Consider the following 20,741-nt stretch of genomic DNA (forward strand, 5'->3'; position numbering starts at 1 on the left):
ATTAATAGACAACAAAGAAAAATCAAGTCTAGAGATGCATAATGATTTTTATCAAGAAGATATAAAAAAAGAAATAGAAAGAATTTTTACTAATTAAAATAACTGAAACTATGACTAACCCAACAGCACCGAGTGAGAGATTACTATATCCAGATTTGTCTTCAGTATCAGAACGATTAATCCGCGAAATGGCTGAGAAACAGATAAATGAAAAGAGTAAAGCCAATAATAAATTTAATAATAATATTAACATTATTAAAGATATTAGAAATTATTATGAAACTGAAACTAATAACTATAACAAGAAGTTATGTAGATATAAAAATTATATTAACGCAGCTGAGATAACAGAAATACTATTATCATCAATTGCAACAACGGCAACAACAATATCAGTTGCATTGACAGGTATAGGATTACCTTATTCTATACCAACAGCTTTTGCTACAGCAACTGTTTGTGGTTCATTATCAAAAACAATTAAAACTAAAATAAGAAATAAAATTATAAAGTGTTCACAAAAGTATATTTTAAGTAAACAGTTTAGCGACAAGTTTAATAAATTGTATACTAAATCAATGAATGATAATAATGATAATGATGAATATAATGAATTAGTCAAGGTATATAAAGAATATAAGAAGAATCGGCGAAGCCGCAACTCCGTTGATAAGAAAAATAGGTTAAGTGTTTTTTTAGATTAAAGCTATTAGTGCTTAGTAATAACAAAGTTTTTAGTAATAATAATATTAGTATTAATATTTATCCAGGAACTGTCTTCGCAGCTAGATAGATATAGAGTTTTAACTGAAACTATAGACTTAGTCTTAGTCATAACTATATTATCTTTTCTTTGTACCTAAGTATAAACCTCTTCCTTTTTGTACTACCTTTATACCTTAACCAGTAGTTGCAAATTTAATTAAATCAGGTGTGGCTGATAAAGCAGCTCTAGGGTTTCTAGATGCAGCCGCACTTCCTATTTTACTTGTAATTTCTAATGCTCTTACTGGATTATTAGCAACTTTCTTTCCAAAATTAACCGTAGCCCTACCAACACTTTTAAAGAAATCTTTCAATCCCTCTGCTTCTATTGTTGCATCAGATACTGTCATTGACTTATTCCTTCTACATTTAACACAATTACCTTTTAACATTTTAGTACCCTTCGCCGATACAAAAACCCCTTATGTTATTAGTACCACTATAATGTCTACCACCAACGCAATATGAATTAGTTTTGAACTTATTTAAAAGACTCATTTCTATATATAAAAAACAATGGAAGTTAAAAAGTATAATCCCTTTGTTGTTATGAATAAACCTAAGCCTAAGCCCAAGATTAGTCTATCACCAAATATTAGTCTATCACCAAGTAAGGCCCGTCAATTATTCTTAGAAGATAACGATAGTATTGACCTGAAAGATACCTATAAAATTAAAAATGTACATCCTCCGATACATGAAAAAGATGTTGTTAATAAAGAGTATTGTGACAATAACTTTTTATCTTCAAATAATAAAATAGCTATTTTAAGTAGAAATATAACCGAACTAAGAAAACGGCATAATCAATTAAAAGTAGAGATTGATAATAATAAGTTTAATCAAAATATTACTAACATACATTTAGATGATATGTTTACTACTGGGCTAAAACAATTTAAAGAAGTTAATAAAAACTAATTCTCTTATAGATGAAGCCCTGTTAAAGAATAAAAAGAGAATAGTACAATATATAATTGATATACTTTTAAAAGTACATTAATAGACAACAAAGAAAAATCAAGTCTAGAGATGCATAATGATTTTTATCAAGAAGATATAAAAAAAAGAAATAGAAAGAATTTTTACTAATTAAAATAACTGAAACTATGACTAACCCAACAGCACCGAGTGAGAGATTACTATATCCAGATTTGTCTTCAGTATCAAAACGATTAATCCGCGAAATGGCTGAGAAACAGATAAATGAAAAGAGTAAAGCCAATAATAAATTTAATAATAATATTAACATTATTAAAGATATTAGAAATTATTATGAAACTGAAACTAATAACTATAACAAGAAGTTATGTAGATATAAAAATTATATTAACGCAGCTGAGATAACAGAAATACTATTATCATCAATTGCAACAACGGCAACAACAACATCAGTTGCATTGACAGGTATAGGATTAACTTATTCTATACCAACAGCTTTTGCTACAGCAACTGTTTGTGGTTCATTATCAAAAACAATTAAAACTAAAATAAGAAATAAAATTACAAAGTGTTCACAAATGTATATTTTAAGTAAACAGTTTAGCGACAAGTTTAATAAATTGTATACTAAATCAATGAATGATAATAATGATAATGATGAATATAATGAATTAGTCAAGGTATATAAAGAATATAAGAAGAATCGGCGAAGCCGCAACTCCGTTGATAAGAAAAATAGGTTAAGTGATTTTTTAGATTAAAGCTATTAGTGCTTAGTAATAACAAAGTTTTTAGTAATAATAACATTAGTATTGATATTTATCCAGGAACTGTCTTCGCAGATAGATAGATATAGAGTTTTAACTGAAACTATAGACTTAGTCTTAGCCATAACTATATTATCTTTTCTTTGTACCTAAGTATAAACCTCTTCCTTTTTGTACTACCTTTATACCTTAACCAGTAGTTGCAAATTTAATTAAATCAGGTGTGGCTGATAAAGCAGCTCTAGGGTTTCTAGATGCAGCCGCACTTCCTATTTTACTTGCTATTTCTAATGCTCTTACTGGATTATTAGCAACTTTCTTTCCAAAATTAACCGTAGCCCTACCAACACTTTTAAAGAAATCTTTCAATCCCTCTGCTTCTATTGTTGCATCAGATACTGTCATTGACTTATTCCTTCTACATTTAACACAATTACCTTTTAACATTTTAGTACCCTTCGCCGATACAAAAACCCCTTATGTTATTAGTACCACTATAATGTCTACCACCAACGCAATATGAATTAGTTTTGAACTTATTTAAAAGACTCATTTCTATATATAAAAAACAATGGAAGTTAAAAAGTATAATCCCTTTGTTGTTATGAATAAACCTAAGCCTAAGCCCAAGATCAGGCCCAAGGCTAAGATTAAGCTTGAAGCTGGAGGCTTATCTCTAGCGAATAAAAAGAAACAAGATATTATTTATGCTAGGGGTTTTGCTAAGACAAGTAAGAAATAGTTATAAATATAATTATCAGGAACTGCTTCGCAGATGATTATAGCTAGAGATATATCTAAAATAATGACTAGGGCCATAGTTATAAATATAATTATGATACAATATCAACCATCTTATTACCATCACTAGTAACACTATGAACCTTTCTAGTTAATACTAATGCATGACATATAACATCTGCAACTGCAGCACTAAATTTAAAATTAAGTTGTATTGGTTGTGGACCTATATGACCACTATGATATCTAGTATCGAATACATATAGTCTATAACTGCTTTTAAATGTTCTATGATTTATATATGGTTTTATATTATGTGGTAGCCCATTATATTCTTTATTAAAGCTAACAATCTCTTTAAAAGCCTCATTATAATTGTTAGTACCATAATTTATATTCATTCTATCCGCAGGATAAAACTCACTACCAATCTTACAATAACATTCAGTAACATTAATTATATGAAATGTACTTGAATCATGAGTTTGTTCATTAACATTATTGTTTTCAAAACCAATTATTATATATTGTTGTCTTTCCATCCCACTTTCCATACCAATATCAAACAAGAAGTTAGTAGCATTGGGTACATTCTTATAAAATGTTTTCCTTTCATAATAGCTAAAGTGTACATTATTCTTTTTACTTAAACCCTTTTGCACAATAATTCTATTATCAATACTAGGATCAATACTAGGTACACACCATGATATATCTCTAATTTCTATATTAGCATCATTAGCAACTGCACCAGGATTAGCATTAATTCTATATAGAGCTCTATCATTATTATTTCTTTTTAATATTAGTTTAAATCCTAAACCATATATAATCTTTTCTAAATCATTCACGAAACCAAGTAGATCTCTCATCCTAACTATCATATACATATGACATCTTTCTGCAGCAACATGATCGCCTTTGAGTTGACTATTCCTATTATATATATTTCTAACAACCCCACTCTCATATTCATCATCAGTACTAGTTAATAACTTATACATCAATAGATTAGGATGACAATGATCTATATATTCAATAGTCCTAACACCACTAGTTTCAAGCTTAACTGAACTAAACAATGCCATCATACCATAATTAACTAATCTGATTTAGCATCATTAGCAAATACACATCCAGCATCATCTGATACAACAAACTCTATCTCTAGACATGAATCAGGCAAATTTAAATGATTCTTCTCTCTATTGAGAATGATATTAATATTAGTATTAACCGTAATCATTGTTGCTAGATTATTATGTTTATATTTTATAATCTTACTTTTGTGTATATCATTATTATAACCATACGATGTATCCAAATCAAAGTTCATTTTTATAATCCAAAAATTTAATTTTAACTATAACTATAACTATAATTATAACTATAACTATGGCTATAACCAAAGCTATAATTGTAACTATTGGGCTTCGCCCATGTTTCACCATAAATATAATCTAATATTTGAATATAAAAAATGACAGATAACTTATTTCTATGTGAACTACAAAAGATACATGAAACTCCAACTAAAACTAAAGAAGAACATACACTTAACTTTAGAATGATAAAGCCAACAGATAAATTTAACTTTAGTGAACCTATACTTAACTCATCAAAATTAGGTTTAATTAGATTATTTGTTTATAATTCGGTGTTTAATGTGAATAGAAGGAACAATCAATCCTTATATGATACCCAAGATGAAACATGGACAGATACCCGTATTTTAACTGTTATGCCAGGTGCAATTAAAGCTATTAGTGCTTAGTAATAACAATGTTTTTAGTAATACTAATATTAGTATTACTATTTATCGGTAAGATTAAAGCTATAATTAAAACTATAGTCTTAGTCTTAACCTTAGCCTTAGCCATAACTGAATTATCTTTTCTTTGTACCTAAGTATAACCCTCTTCCTTATTGTACTACATTTATACCTTCACCAGTAGTTGCAAATTTAATTAAATTAGGTGTGGCGGAAAAAGCAGCTCTAGGGTTTCTAGATGCAGCTGCCCTTCCTATTTTACTTGCTATTTCTAATGCTCCTACTGGATTATTAGCAACTTTCTTTCTGAAGTTAACTGTAGCTTTACCAACACTTTTAAAGAAATCTTTCAATCCCTCAGCTTCTATTGTTGCATCAGATGCTGTCATTGATTTATTCCTTCTACATTTAGTCTAGGATCCTCTTAACACTTTAGTACCTTTTGATGTAATAGCTCCGCTTATATTATTAGTACCACTATAATGTCTGCCACCAACACAATAAGAATTAGTTTTGAACTTAATTAAAAGACTCATTTCTATATATAAAGAATAACGTAAGTTAAAAAGGATAATCCTTTTGTTGTTATTAAATCTGAGCCTAATGCTAAACCATTACCTAGGGCTAAGATTGAGCCAAAGCCTGAAACTGAGCTTGAAGCTAAGGGATTGACTCCAGATAATAAAAAAAAACTGGATACTATTTATGCTAAAGGTTTTGTTAAGACTAGTAGGAAATAGTTTGATTATCATTGATTTAGTCATTGATTAAATCATTAACTATAATTATAATTATGATACAATATCAACCATCTTATTACCATCACTAGTAACAATAATAACCTTTCTAGTTAATACTAATGCATGACATATAACATCTGCAACTGCAGCACTAAATTTAAAATTAAGTTGTATTGGTTGTGGACCTATATGACCACTATAATATCTAGTATCGAATACTTATAGTCTATAACTGCTTTTGAATGTTCTATGATTTATATATGGTTTTATAATATGTGGTAGCCCATTATATTCTTTATTAAAGCTAACAATCTCTCTAAACGCCTCAATATAACTATTAGAACCATATTTAATATTCATTCTATCCTCGGGATAAAACTCACTACCAATCTTACAATAACATTCAGTAACATTCATTATATCAAATGTACTTGCATCATGAGTTTGTTCATTAACATTATTATTTTCAAAATCAATTATTATATATTGTGGTCTTTCCATACCAATTTCCATACCTAGATCAAGCAAGAAGTTTGTTGCATTGGGTACATTCTTATAAATTTTCTTTCTTTCATAATAACTAAAGTCTACATTATTCTTTTTACTTAAACCCTTTTGCACAATAATTCTATTGTCATTACTAGGATCAATACTGGGCACACACCGTGATATATCTCTAATATCTATATTACCATCATTACCAACTGCATCAGCACCAGCATTAACTCTAAAAATCGCTCTATCATTATTATTTCTTTGAATATTAGTTTAAATCCTAAACCATATATAATCTTTTCTAAATCATTTACGAAACTAAATAGATCACTCATCTTAATCATCATATACATATGACCTAGTTCTGCGGCAATATGGTCACCTTTAAGTTGACTATCTCTATTGCCTTGATTTCCAGCAAAACCACTCTCATATTCATCATCAGTACTAGTTAATAACTTATATATCAATAGATTAGGATGGCAATGATCTATATATTCAATAGTCCTACCACCACTAGTTTCAAGCTTAACTGAACTAAGCAATGCCATCATACCATAATTAACTAATCTGATATTAGCATTTTTAGCAAATACACCACCAGCATCATCTGATACAACAAACTCTATTTCTAGATATGAATCACGCAAGTTTAAATGATTCTCTTCTCTATTGAGAATGATATTAATATTAGTATTAACCGTATTCATTGTTGCTAGATTATTAGGTTTATATTTTATAATCTTACTTTTGTGTATATCATTATTATAACCATGGGTTGTAAAATCCATTTTTGTAAGTCAAAAAATGACGAATAACTTAATCTTATGGGAACTACAAAAGATACATGAAGCTTTAACTAAAACTAAAGAAGAACATACACTTAACTTTAGAAGGATAAAGCCAATAGAAAAGTTTAACTTTAATGAACCTATACTTAACTCATCAAAATTAAGTTTAATTAGATTATCTGTTTATAATTCGGTGTTTAATGTGAATAGAAGGAACAATCAATTCTTATATGATACCCAAGGTGAAGGGGCCTACGGGCCTGGTTCCCCAACATTGTCGGATACCCGTATTTTAGCTGTTATACCAGTTGCATATGAATTAATAGAAATAGCAGAATTAATAAAAAAAGAAACTTATGGTAATGTTATAATAGAAACTGATAAAAAATACAATGAAAAGTTTAATGGAAATAAAACAAAGTGCAATTAAATTTGACATAGAAAATTCAATAGCCCCATTACTAGGATTTAGAAAAATAGTTTAAAAAAGGTAATTATTCATCTCAGAAAATTGTTGATATTATGGGTTTTAGTACTATTAACATTCATTGTAATGTGATATCTGGTGTTAAAGATAATGGCAATAACACAGACATACTATATACTTTTACTCTAACAGAACCATCAGGTTACTTGATAAATATTATGCCAACTAATATCTTGTATCAAAATGTAACCAAAGATAGACTAAAATATATAGAGTTTCATATTAAAGATCAGCATGGAAGACCTATAGTCTTTAATGGCGATGTATTAAGTTTTACTTTTCGTTTAGTGTAACAGCTAGGCAAAGCCTTGTTTTATTATAACCATAACATATTTGAAATAGTATTTTTTCCTTTAAAAAAAATGTTTAGTATTAAATGTGATGAATGTAAAAATAAGTCCTGACCTCAGAGTTGTAATTGGTGTCAGGGCAAACCATATCAATGTTTTGTATGTAATAGAGTTATAACATATAGAGATAAACATAATCATTTACTAGAACATTTTAATAATCCCGATCAGTATCTAACATGTAGAAGGTGTAAAGTGTATAAACATATCTCGCAATTTAGATTTAAACAATTCTATTGTTGGTTATGTACATATTCACAGATTAGTATAGTTATAAATTATAATTAAACATAAATAAAAAATTATAATTAAATAAATATATAATTATAAACATAACTATACCATATTCACAGAATAGTATAGTTATAAATTATAATTAAGCATAAATAAATAACTATAATTAAATATCTACAAAACTCTCCGATTCCAATTATTTCTTAGTTCACCATTAATTTTTTTATTTTTATTTATATCAATGACAATGTAATTATAAGGCTCTTTCAATACCTTATTACATATATTAGCAAAATCATTATAACTAAGTTTAACATTACTAAAGAAATCTTGATATATAGATATGGGGACTTTATCTCTTTGTTCAAATAAAATAAATAGATTACAATTCTCTCTAACACTCTGTCTATCTATTGTGAATAGATTTTGACTAAGATATATCAAATTGCAATTATTATGTCTACCTCTACAAAAGTATTCATTAATAACTGGTTCTTTAGCTCTAACATCATCGAATATCATTAGTTTCTTTAAGTCTTTTGGTAGTTGATCGGGAGAGGGTAAACCTTTTATATCTTTAACAAACTCGACATCTGCTTTATGATTTATTCTCTCTACACCTTCATATTGATCACCAGTAGGACCAATAATGTATAGCTTATCAAAGTATATTCCAGCCAGAATTAGTTTTTTTTTAATAAGAATGTCTTACCTCATTCACTAGGACCATATATTATACATCTAAATTTCTCAGGGAGTGTAGCTTCAGTAATTATATTATCATTATTTAGCCATAATTGTAGATCTTCATTTATATTAACAGAGATATTGTTACTAAGACATTCTTTGTTGTTAGGTTTATCCCTTTGATGTTTTTCATCAAATCGATATATAAAATTATCATTAACATTATCATTAACAATATCATTATCATTAAAATTAATAGCAAAGCTACTTCGTAGACCATTATCATTATCATTATCATTAACATTATCATTAGCATTATCATTATCATTAACGTTATCATTATTAGTGCTACTTCGTAGATCATTATCTTTATCATTAACATTATCTTTACTACTATCATTATCTTTTTCATTATCATTATCATTAACATTATCATTAACATTATCATTATCAGTAACATTATCATTATCTTTACAACAACCTAAACAAAAACACTCATTACATATTCCTCAATATTTACATTGATTAACTAGAATATTCAAAGCCTTGTTAATTCTAAATCTTCTATCAATGAGATAGATCATATATAAATAATAAGTCCCACAGTAAGATTCATCATTTTGTTGTATTCTTTCATTAGAGCCTAGATCAACATATTCTTCTAAAAATAATGGTGGGGTCTCAACACCAAAACTATCAAAGTAATACACAGGACCACCTTCTCTTCTTATAACTAAAACCCAATGTGTACAATCAGTTGGATGTAGGTTGACAATAATGTTGAAGTTAGGTTCACTTGTGCTATCTGGAGTTTGATCTCTCATTACTATTCCAATTGGTGTTAGACTTATATCTTTACCTATATCTTTTATTCTGATATCTTTCATAGCATTATTATCAGTATTAAAATTATTATTGAATTCCTCAAAAGTTAGGATAAGCATTTTTTATATATAAATTTTATATACAAAAATGGATAAAGGAGGTATACGTTTTATTTTTATTATCATAATTGCAATTTGTTTTATATTTTATAATTCGATACCGAGTAAATATACAAAATTTGAAGAAAGCATTGGTGGATTTATGAATAGGAGTCTAGTCAGATTTGAATATGAAAAGTCACCACTACATACTATTGTTTATGGTGGAACTGGCACAGGGAAAACATATTTTATTAGACAATATTTAAAATTATACTTAGATCCGCCAAGCGGTTAAATTGATCAAAACCAAAACCAACACCAAGACCAAGATCTGCGGAGCGGTTTCTTCGATCAAGCTAAAAATATAATCATTGTATAAAAAGATGATAGAGATTGGATAGATCCTGAGACTGGTGAGTTTTATATTGGATTTAATAAATTTGATATAAATATGATCACATCAAAAAATAAGTCTAAATTCAAAGATAGCGTAATTGTTCTTGATGATATGGGCGATAAGTTAAACAAGGATATAGCTTATTATTTCACAGAAGGAAGACACTATAGTATGCAAATGATTGTAATGCGTCTTAAACCAGCTCAAATAATTAATACAGCAAAAATGAGTTGTGATACTATTTATTTAACAACTTATAATGGAGCTGATCTGTTTAAAAATTTTAATGAAATATATAAAAGTGAACATAACTTCAATAAAATAATTAGTGAATTAAATAGTAACTATTACTATTGTACAGATGGAATGTCAGATGAGAATACTTTTGTTATTATTGATAAGAATAGAACTATGATATATGACTCGAGAGTTGGTTTGCTTGATTTAAAAGCGCTTAGTTTGAAAGATGAATTAGAAAGAGAAGATATAAATAAACTTATAGCATATATGAAACCGCTCATGATAAATGCAACAGATTGAAATGTTATTAATCACGATAACTATATATTCTATTTTAATAAACTGCTTAAATTAAATAATATTGAAATACAGAATGATGTTCTAACACAAGAAATGGTTACAGGAAAAGGAATAAAAATTTTATCGACTTTTGGTGGAATTATAAGCTCAGATTTAATTATAATTAGTCATATTTATCCCGATATGATATCAAGAAATGCTGGGGGTATAGCAATGGAGGCAAGCACAATGTTGAGTAGAGTAAGTACATTGGTTAACTATGGATATGGAGAAGAGTTGGATAATGATTCACGAAGTGGTTATACCAATAGTGAAACATGGGTAAAGCCCAATACACGAAATACAATACAAGAAGAATATATAAAGGAAGAGGATGGGATTTTAAATAGAAAGGGGGAAAGAATTTAAGCAATCTATATGAAAATAATGAAGAATTTAGAGATGAGATTATAAATTTTATTAGAGATAAAGAAGAATTAGACCTTGAAGTGATTTTAGATAGAAGACATAAAATTAATGTGCTCAATATGACGGGAAAGAAATATTTAGCTGAGTATATCACATCTAAAGATAATACTAAAGATATAATTGCAATCTTGTCTAGATATTATTTATAATTTTCCCCATCATAAATGGTTATAGAATGTTTAGATTGTAATCATAAATGTGGAGCTCCCTTTAATCTAGCAAGAATGAGTTGTGATACTATTATGAAGATAAAATTGGTAAATGTGTGTGTGTGGTGATAAAACATTAAGCAGTATTTGCATGAAAACTGATTGTTCTTTTAAAGATTAAACTGGATGTAGTCCTAGTATTGACTCTAGCTCTAATCCTGGCTCTAGCCCTAATCCTAGCTCTAGCTCTAGCTCTAGCCCTAATCCTAGCATTGATTCTAGCCCTAATCCTAGCTCTAGCTCTAAAGTTATAACTATAGGTTGCAATAGACCTAATTATGTAAAACCACTAACTGATTTTGATAAAAGCAAGTATACATGTAGAAATTGTACTTTTACTAAAGTTAGTTGTCTATGTTGCCCTTCTATTGTGCGATTTGATGGAATGAATGCTCATGTAAAAAGACAACATCCAGATGTGGATATACCTAAAGGATTTACTAGAAATCTGCGAAGCAGTCACACTGATCTGACCACCAATCCTATTATTACACAAAATGAAGAAAGTTGTTCAAGTAAATATTATAATTTTGTCGCATTTCTTATTAATAGTGGGATAAATTTAGAAAAAGTAAAAGAAAATATAAATTTATTGAAGAGTATAGATAATTTAAAATAAAAAATAAAAATTCATTAAAAAAATTTAGATAATTTTAAAATTTATTTAAAAAAGAGGGAATTCATTTTTTAAGCGCGATAAATAGTAATTTTGTACTGGGGCATCACTCCGATAGGGGCGGTTTCGCTCTTAAAGAGTGATTCGCTCTTAAAAGAGGGATTTCGCTCTTATTTTGAAATTTGCTTTATTTTTTTAATAAATTATTAAATTTTGCTATTACTTTGGGTTTTAGCTTTATTATGACTTGACCAAGTAGTAAACAAAAACGAGGATCCTAATAATATATAAATATTAGCAAAATTTAAAATTTATAAAAGAGTTAAGCTGGTTTTTTTATTCAAGTTATCCTCGAAGTGGTTACACCCATTTTCGCAAGTTGGTTTTACGTGCTTTTTACAGGGTCGCACTAGTTTTATACTAGTATCTGGGGACGTCCACTGGAGTCAGTGGGGATCTGCGAAGCAGTTTCACTGATAGAACCCAAACTATCCGTCTGATAACAGATAGTTACCAGCTTAACTCGACACTAGTGGTTTGCACTAAGTGAGACAAGAAATGATGGATTTTGAGTGAATATAAAGGTAATATGTAGTAGTGGATAAAACAAGCTAATATATAGTAGTGATTAAAATGGGGGTATAGGCAAGTAGTAGATATATAGAGTAGTGGGTGGAAGGGGCTCGAACAAGTGCATGAAAAGTTTTTGAGGTGTTTTTACTATGTAAAAATAGCTCAAAAAATTGAAATGCGCTTGGAGAGCACCTTTTACCCACTACTACTCATAGGATGTAGAAATCAACCCTCCCAGATTTGCAGTTTTGTACGGCTCATCTCAAGAAATTGGAGCTCCGCATTTAGCTGTTTCAACCAGAGGAAATCTGTGATTATCAATACGCCAAAGATGAATTCGAATTTCTCCCATAAAAGTTCATAAACACAAACTATATAAAAACTACTTGGCCTGTGTAATTGCTTAAAACGAAACAATGAATTTTGTTTGTGTGTTTACTTGAACGAGAAGCGTTGAAATTAAAGGCTGAGAGTTTTCCAATTATCCCCTTTCCCCGATTTGACCTGATTGAGTCGCTTATACGGCGTATTTGAACCACCTGGGTCTGCATATGGTTTGCCAAACCTATCTGGGTTGCTCAGTTGAGGGCCCAGACTATCTTGGGTCATGCACTGGTCGTTGGCAGCTTAGCTGACACATTTAAACTTTCAATTAGCAGTAATCAATGATAAAATGTATCAATTTCAGAAAAAAGATGTCTTTTTATTTTTATGGTTTTTGAGTAGTTTTTTCTTTTAAAATATTAACAAAGAAAAATGTTCAGCTCAACAGCTACCTTAATGTAGTCCCTAGCGCAGTCTTTCACGGTCGTTGTGTAAAATTGGGAGGCATTTTTCAGAAATAGGCACCTCGGGGGTTATCTCTCTTTTTGGGGGACTTTGGGGGCGTTTCTGACCAGACAAAACAGACTCTGGAAAAGGCTCTGTTCAGGCTATCCTGATTTTACGACGAAGCTATCCACACTCTAGGCAACACTATGACCTGGGCGGGAATTTGATTAGATTTTCCAGTCCGTATGTATACGGGTGATCAGACCAGGAAGACATTGAATAGGGCCTAGATTAGATTTTACAGGCCATATTTGTCCTGCCATACTCTGTGGAAGTCTCACAGTTAAAAAAAACAACCACCCACCCCTGTGCGCTGCCCTAGTTGGTCTGAGCAGAGTTGGTTATTGGATAGTTATCAATTTAAACATCACGTTGCCAAATGCCTTCTTGGTTCAGTTTGTTCATTTGTGCAGTTAAAATTTCCTGTTTCTATATAAGCAGACAAACCACTGATAAAAACAAAAATTCTATGCAAAACCACTGCTACGCAATTTCTGGACCCCGACCAAAGTCAGTTCTGATCAGACCAATTTGATCGCACACCCGGCATAGTGATACCCAAAATACAATGTCTGAAAGGTGTTACAGTGGCATGATATTCCGGACAAGGGTCGCACAACGGTCTGATCAGAGACCAAAGTCTGAACATCGACTGGACAATAGTCACATGAAAGTCTAGAAAAAGGTCGCACGCACGAAAGTCATGAGCAAATGCCACAAATGTTAACTTTTTCCGGGAAAGCTAGATGAAAAACCGTTAATGAATTAGAATCTAGGTACACTGGGAACCTTTATTTTTATTTTCTTGTTTTTTTTGTTTATCTTTGTTGTGTTGTTTCTGTTTGAACAACTGGTTCTGTTTTTCTCCCGCTTAAAAATACAATTTCCTAAAAATTTTTATTGCTTGTTAGCAACTAAAAGAGTGAATTAGCTACTTGAGAAAAAAGTTCAAAAAAATAATTGCTTGTTATCAACTTAAAGAGTGAAATAGCAAATATTGTTTCGGAAGAAAACTGGACATTTCTTAACATTTCTTAACAATTTAGACCCAACATACAACGAGAAGCCCGGAAACACAATTTGGTTTGGCTTCAACATCTCCGTAAGCCGGTGAAAAAATTGTTTTTATAATTGTTTTTCATTATTAGCGACTTATAAAAGAGTGTTATAACAGATGTCATAGCAGGTGTTTACTGAGGAACGTTTGGTGTAAAATTGATGACGATATCGACTGTACCTACACCAGGGGGCTCTCACACAAAATTTATTTCAACCAATTATCTACTCGCTCATTTGTTCGCTCATTAACAAATTTTTCCCGTTTTTTATAACCCATATTATATGTACTGAAATTGGGTTTTGATGAAGGTTGCTCGAAGTTGAAAACAGAAGTCTGATTCGCAAAAAATTGATTTAACAACCTTCTTCTCACTAATGGTAACACTAAAAACTTCCCGCGTGATAGTTGCACGGACAATTTTTGTCTCACGAAAGTCAAATAAAAAAGGTCACCGTGAGGTGGATCAGAGGCCACATGAGTCTAGCATGGTCTAATCAGAGACGGCTACGGTCGCACTAATGTAGCAACATTCCTTGGTTCACATGAAAGTATAATAAGAGGTCAGTTCGGTCTGGCACATTCTGATCAGAGACCAAAATTTGAACATAATTGGATCAGAAGCGGCTCGTTTCTGGGACTTTAATCTAGGTAAAAGAAAAGTACAATACTACACGACAAAACCTTAAAAATTGAAGTTCTACTATATAGATAAATCAAGATTTATCACTTTGAAAACAATTTTAAAAAGTAAGATATTTTTAAAAAAAAATAGTGAATGATCTGAAACCTTCACGACTGTCCACATCTAGACCCTCCAAATTTCAATTAAGTTACTATTTAGAGCCAAACCCTTCGGGAACGAAGTGAGTCGTGATAAAGCATTAAAAAGTTTCTATTCAAAAATGCAAATTGAAGTGTTGCAATTTTTCAGGCAGAACGAGTTCAAAAAAATTGTGAAAAAACTGTGGTCAGATTGCAAAATAAATTTGGGGACTCACAATCATAATTTCAATGTGAATTGACACAAGAAGAGCAAAAGCCCAAGATGTAGGTCGCAGTTCTTTTTAGTAAAGAGGTAAAATATGATGAAAGAGTACACGTACAGCTCTGAGGATCTGCTTAATTCAATTTTTCTAAGAGAAGATAAAATATTCTAACTGCAGCTGATTAGTTCAGAAGCAGTGTACTTGTTAAATGATATGTTAAAGCAAACTTAACAGGATCTTTTCCGTTTGTGCCCCCCAGCTAAGTGGGTGCATATTATTTGCGCCCCCAGACGCCTGTGCCATATTTTTACATGGTGATTTACTATGTAATGGAAGGTGCTCTGTAACGGGGGGGGGGGATAACGTATTGGGGGCAAAAACGGAAATGACCCAAGTGACAATTAGGGGCAGGCAGTTTTGACTTTGTTTGGTGTAACTTTCGTTTTCATTTGGACTCATTTGCCCTCATTTAAACCAACAGGTTGATTGACAATTTATGGAAGACAAACTTACTGCAAGAGACAACGAAGAAATAATACTCAAGATAACAAAAGATAATCAGCAAAAAATGGAAACAACCAAATCAATCATTTGCTTCATGAAATAACTTATCAGTGAAGGCAAACCTTAGTAGGACAAGTGGACTGGTGATTCAATAAAACTACGCATCGAGTCTAATTTGATTGAATGATTTTTTTTGCTGTGGTCGGATTAGTGGATTTTCAATTTACTATGTCCTTCAGCAACAAACGGGAGAGAAAGCCACATTATTGACAAATGTAGAATTGTAGAAAATCTACAGATGCACAGTTTAATCGTATTGAATGATTCAAAGTAAAGCTATTTTAAATAAATTTGCATCTTTTTTTGCTTTTTTTTGCGTTTTTGCGCCCGGATTAGTGGTGCATATTTTTTGCAAACCCCCTCCCCCACCCCGACACGCATGCCTAATTCATAAATAGTAATTTACTATGTAATTTGCTCTGTAACTGGGTTTTCATAACACACTAACGGCGGCGTAAGTGGAAAAAAAATATTTAAAGATATTAAAGAAGATACGATTTCTGCCCACATTTTTTTCTTTTTTTGTTTTTTTCTCTTGCTTGTTGCTATAGAAGATGTAAAGTCTATTTTTTAACCGCGCTTTTTTGAAACGCTGCTTGACATTAGGTGACAGTTATTTCGACTTTGACACCATTAGTACCATTACGGGATTTTCGATAATCTTTTCTGCTCTTTTTTTTATTTACATCAGTTCTTCATTTAAATAATTTTTTCGCATTAAAATTTTATTAAAGTTATATAATAATTTAATTTCATCATTTAAATAAATTTTTTCCATTTACATTTTTTTTTACATTTATATAAATTTTTTATTTATATAAAATTAAACGCTATCGTTTTTAGTTACTCTACCTTTATGGGCTAAACAATTGTAGCTTCAATAAACTACGTATTCGTGCTGTAATTCGGGTCTTGTTCTGCAAAAAAAACATGAAGCGATAAAGTATAATACCACAAATGTAAAAACGTCAGGTCCACTTGCTGATTAAAAGTAAAAACCATAGCAGATCAATACTATCGACCCTGATTTTAATAAAAAACAACTAGAGAATCAAATAAAAATCCCTGATATGACCCGCAGCCAAGTAAAAAAAATGCCAACCAGGCAGTTCAATAAATCAGATAAGAAAACATTTTTGAAAATCAATACGTCTGAACAAGAACAAAAGAGATCAAGAACAAAAGTTGGCAAACAGCATAAATATTGCGTTATATCTAAGATAAAACTAGAGGTAGTGATTGAAACAACACAATTGAAGAAAGATCCCAATGAATTAGGTTAGGGTTTCTGTTACGAATTTTTCTATTGGTTATCATGTTTTCAAATAGTTGGCCAACTACCACCGGTTTTGAGGTTGCGCTTAATCTTTTTTGCTTGGTTTAGAGACATTAGAAGAGGAGGACATCGTTGTAAGATGGACCAGCATTATTGAAATAGTAAAATAAATTGAGATTTTTTTTTACTGATCTCGACCCTCTAGCATTTTTTTTGTCCTTTTGTTTCTTCAATTGGTACTAAATGAATGTAGAAGAAATGATAACCTCCCTGAAGAACATCATAGCCCGCCCTAACCTCTTAAAACAAAACTTTTGCTTCCAATTTTTGACCATTTTAACAAGGTTTTCTTTTTTGCTATATCAATTTTTTTGTATTGTCTTTTATAGGGTACATTGATAAAAAGCATTTCTATAAGAAGATCTGAGGAGTACCGTTGCTTTTGAATTATTAGTTTCGTCAGGTGATTAGCTGGCTGCCGTCTTCGCATCCGGCTGCAGTTTCTGATCTTATATGCCAGAGAGTTGTCTTCCGTTCGATGTCATGCATTGAGGTATTGGGCGTGCGTTATCAGGTGAACATTCAATTAGAGAAGAACAACTACAGCAGACATCGATTAAAAATTCGATTATCTGTTAAAATTAGCCAAAACAACAAACGAAAACGGAGGGAAACCGTTTTTTCAGAGTCACTTTAAACAACAAAGAAGACAGCTGTTTCGTCTATTGACTTCATTTCTTTGGTTGGTTCTTGCGCTTTTACAAATGTCTTCATTAGTTGGCAAAGTTAACTTAGCTTTAGGCAAATATTATGTTATTTTACAATTTGATTTTACTTTTGGGGAGATTAAATGGATTGTTGCAAAAAGAAATTCTCTCCTTGCGAAACAAAAAAAGGCTGTATAGCCTTATTGTCTTTGCTCAGATTTGGTGCTGAGGACTTAATAAATGATTATCACATTTGCCAAAATTTGTTGAAGCAATCTGAAAACGATTTCATCATTACTAATTTATGTTTTGGGGTCGATTTCGAAATACCCTCAAATTTTTTTTTAGAAAAAAATGGTTTTATTGCCTGTTTCTTGCGTAATATCGACTATAATGCTATTCGACTTTTCACCTTATCGTTCGATTACACTTCAAATCTAAAAGATCAAATCACTTTCACAACCTGAACAATTTGCGGATTGATCAATACCGTTTGTTCACACTATTCATTCACTAGTTTGAGTTCAGTTTTAAAAGGAGCAACTTTAAACTCAAAATGACGAAAACACAGTTTATGAAGAAGGGCGAATTCGTAAGTCGACTATGTTTTTAAACAATTTTAACCTCATTAACTAACATAAACTAGATAACAAAAGTAAAATGGCAAAATAAAATAATAAACTACATGTTTATATCTTTTGATTTTTACATTAGTCGAAGCTTAACAAGCAGAAATTAAAAAAAATCCAAGATATATTTTTGGATGAACTGATAGCTTATTTGCAAAGGAAATCAAGATAGAATTTGGCCAGTTTTCTATAAGCAGCAGTGCTTTGAGTCTCACATGAAGTTTGTTCAACTTGCTCATGCCTCAGTAATTTTTAGCAAGAGATTTTATTGTGAAGTCAACAACTATCTGATCAAATTGACGAGATTTCATGCGGGGCTCAAATTTCAGCTGGTAATGAAAAAGTGGCCAACTTCTATCTGAAATTCTTCTGTAAGTAAGTTTTTCAGTTTATTTCAAATTAGATTTACGCTCCTTGAAAAATTAAACGCACGAAATGCTATATTGCAGGCTAAAGTGCCTGTTTTATAAGCTTTTTTAGACAACATAACTTTATAGCTTAAACATAACTGCATAATCATTAGAAGTTTAACTAAGATCTAACTTAGATCTAATTTTAGATAAACTGACAAGCTAACTGACAAATGAAACCCAGATAGAAGTTCTGTCGTTTTCCAAAAGCAGCAGTATTTTGAGTCCCATGTGTAATCGGTTTAACTTGCTAAAGAAGTTTTTGAATTCACAGTGCAAAATAATTTAAGGAGTCGTGAGCAAGTTGAACAGGTTTAACGTGTGACACAAAAAAGCTTCTTATGAAAAATCTGGCCTAACTCTACCTGAATTTCCTCTGGAAGTAAGCCAGTAAGTTTGTTCAGAATTATATCAAGTAAACTTCTTATGATTAGGCGTCGATTGATATGAAAATCGAAAGAAATCACAAATATAATGTTGCCTTGGCTTCAAAAACAGCAGTTTACCATGTTAAAGTGCATTTTGTGCGTTTACTTTTGTCCTTGAATGTATTGAAGTTATAATGGTTATCCGTTGATTGATATAAAAAGTAAAAACAAAGGTCCAAAATACCTGTGAATAAAACGCACACTTTAACATGTTAAATTGAATTTTGTGGGTTTTTTGAAGAAACTCATTCTTACAAAGTAAATGAATACCCTCCAACTGCATTTTAGTCCAAATAAATTTGAGCGTTTCGTCATACCAATCTTCATATCAATGGAACAATAAATATCATTACCCAGCCATTCCAGAATAGTTATATTGTAATAATCTTACTAACTTTTCTTCTGGCCTGTAAATATTTCTCTGCAAAATCTTAGCCACATAGCTAATTATCTAGTTCAACAGAATAGTTTTTTGGCTCAGTTATTACTTATTCTCACTAAAATTTGCCATGTTTCCATCAATTATTTTTGCCAGCCGAGTTAATAAAGCTGCTACAAAAATACTTTTCTGGAATGTTTTGGATAAATAAATAGAAACAAATTTGCGAAAAGTTAGAAACTTTCTGACAGAAAAAAATCAACTATAGGTTGATCAAGTTTTCCGTAAGTAGTCAGGAATTGAGTGCTAAGGGAATATCTGCTCATCGTGATTATAAAATTTTTAACTTGATATTGCAAACACTTACTTGAAATGATGAATGCATCTACCCATAGCGGCTTTATAGAACTTATAAATATTGAAATTCTATTAATAATCAGTCAGTTCCTTAATAATAAACTAATGTGACGAATGGAATGATTGGGAAGACAAAGACGGGCAACTTACCGCATTTAAAATTGTCATTTGAGTATTCAGTATTTTTTAATGACTGTTTACTGAACGATAGAAGTACGATAACACCCTCTGTTTTACGAAGTAAAATTTCAATTTTTGAGGCAATAGTACTCCACCCTAAATTAAATTTTGAAAACAGTTTTTTCACTTGTGATCCCTTGCACTAGTCTTCTCTCCTACTTATGAAACTCGGTTTGTCCCTATGAAACAGGTTTGTTCAAATATTGCTAATTTTCCGCCAGTGTTAAACATCAGAGAGTGAAAAGATGCGAATAATTTGTGATTTATATTTACTGTGAAACTTTCTTTTTACTGGAAAACTTGAATGAAGCTCATCAAATTTACATTGAAATTGATACTGAAGGAACGTTGCGTTTCATTTGAATTTCTTAGGTAGGCTAAAGGACTAGTGTCGAGGATCACTGGTGTATAAAAGAGTAGCAATTTTGCCTCTAA

At 30.7% G+C, this 20,741-nt stretch overlaps 2 protein-coding genes across 5 annotated transcripts in view; one reads left to right on the forward strand and one right to left on the reverse strand.

The window, feature by feature from the left end:
* LOC142343601 (citrate synthase, mitochondrial-like) overlaps positions 1-20,741 on the reverse strand; it is a 300,476-nt gene that overhangs the window by 59,893 nt on the left and 219,842 nt on the right. The gene's annotated exons all lie outside the window — the stretch shown is intronic.
* Positions 18,409-20,741, forward strand: part of LOC142352293 (uncharacterized) — a 68,785-nt gene continuing 66,452 nt past the window's right edge. For 2 of the 4 annotated variants that reach the window (XM_075404814.1, XM_075404823.1), the window contains exon 1: positions 18,409-18,515. In XM_075404814.1, coding sequence (XP_075260929.1) covers positions 18,480-18,515 — 36 coding nt within the window. In that variant the 5' untranslated portion in view covers positions 18,409-18,479. Of the gene's footprint in view, positions 18,516-18,864; positions 18,924-20,741 lie in introns of those variants that run through there. The other 2 variants (XM_075404833.1, XM_075404840.1) reach the window with 1 other exon arrangement.

Source organism: Convolutriloba macropyga, chromosome 1, assembly GCF_964194025.1.
Source record: "Convolutriloba macropyga chromosome 1, txConMacr16.3, whole genome shotgun sequence".
Taxonomy (NCBI): domain Eukaryota; kingdom Metazoa; phylum Xenacoelomorpha; order Acoela; family Convolutidae; genus Convolutriloba; species Convolutriloba macropyga.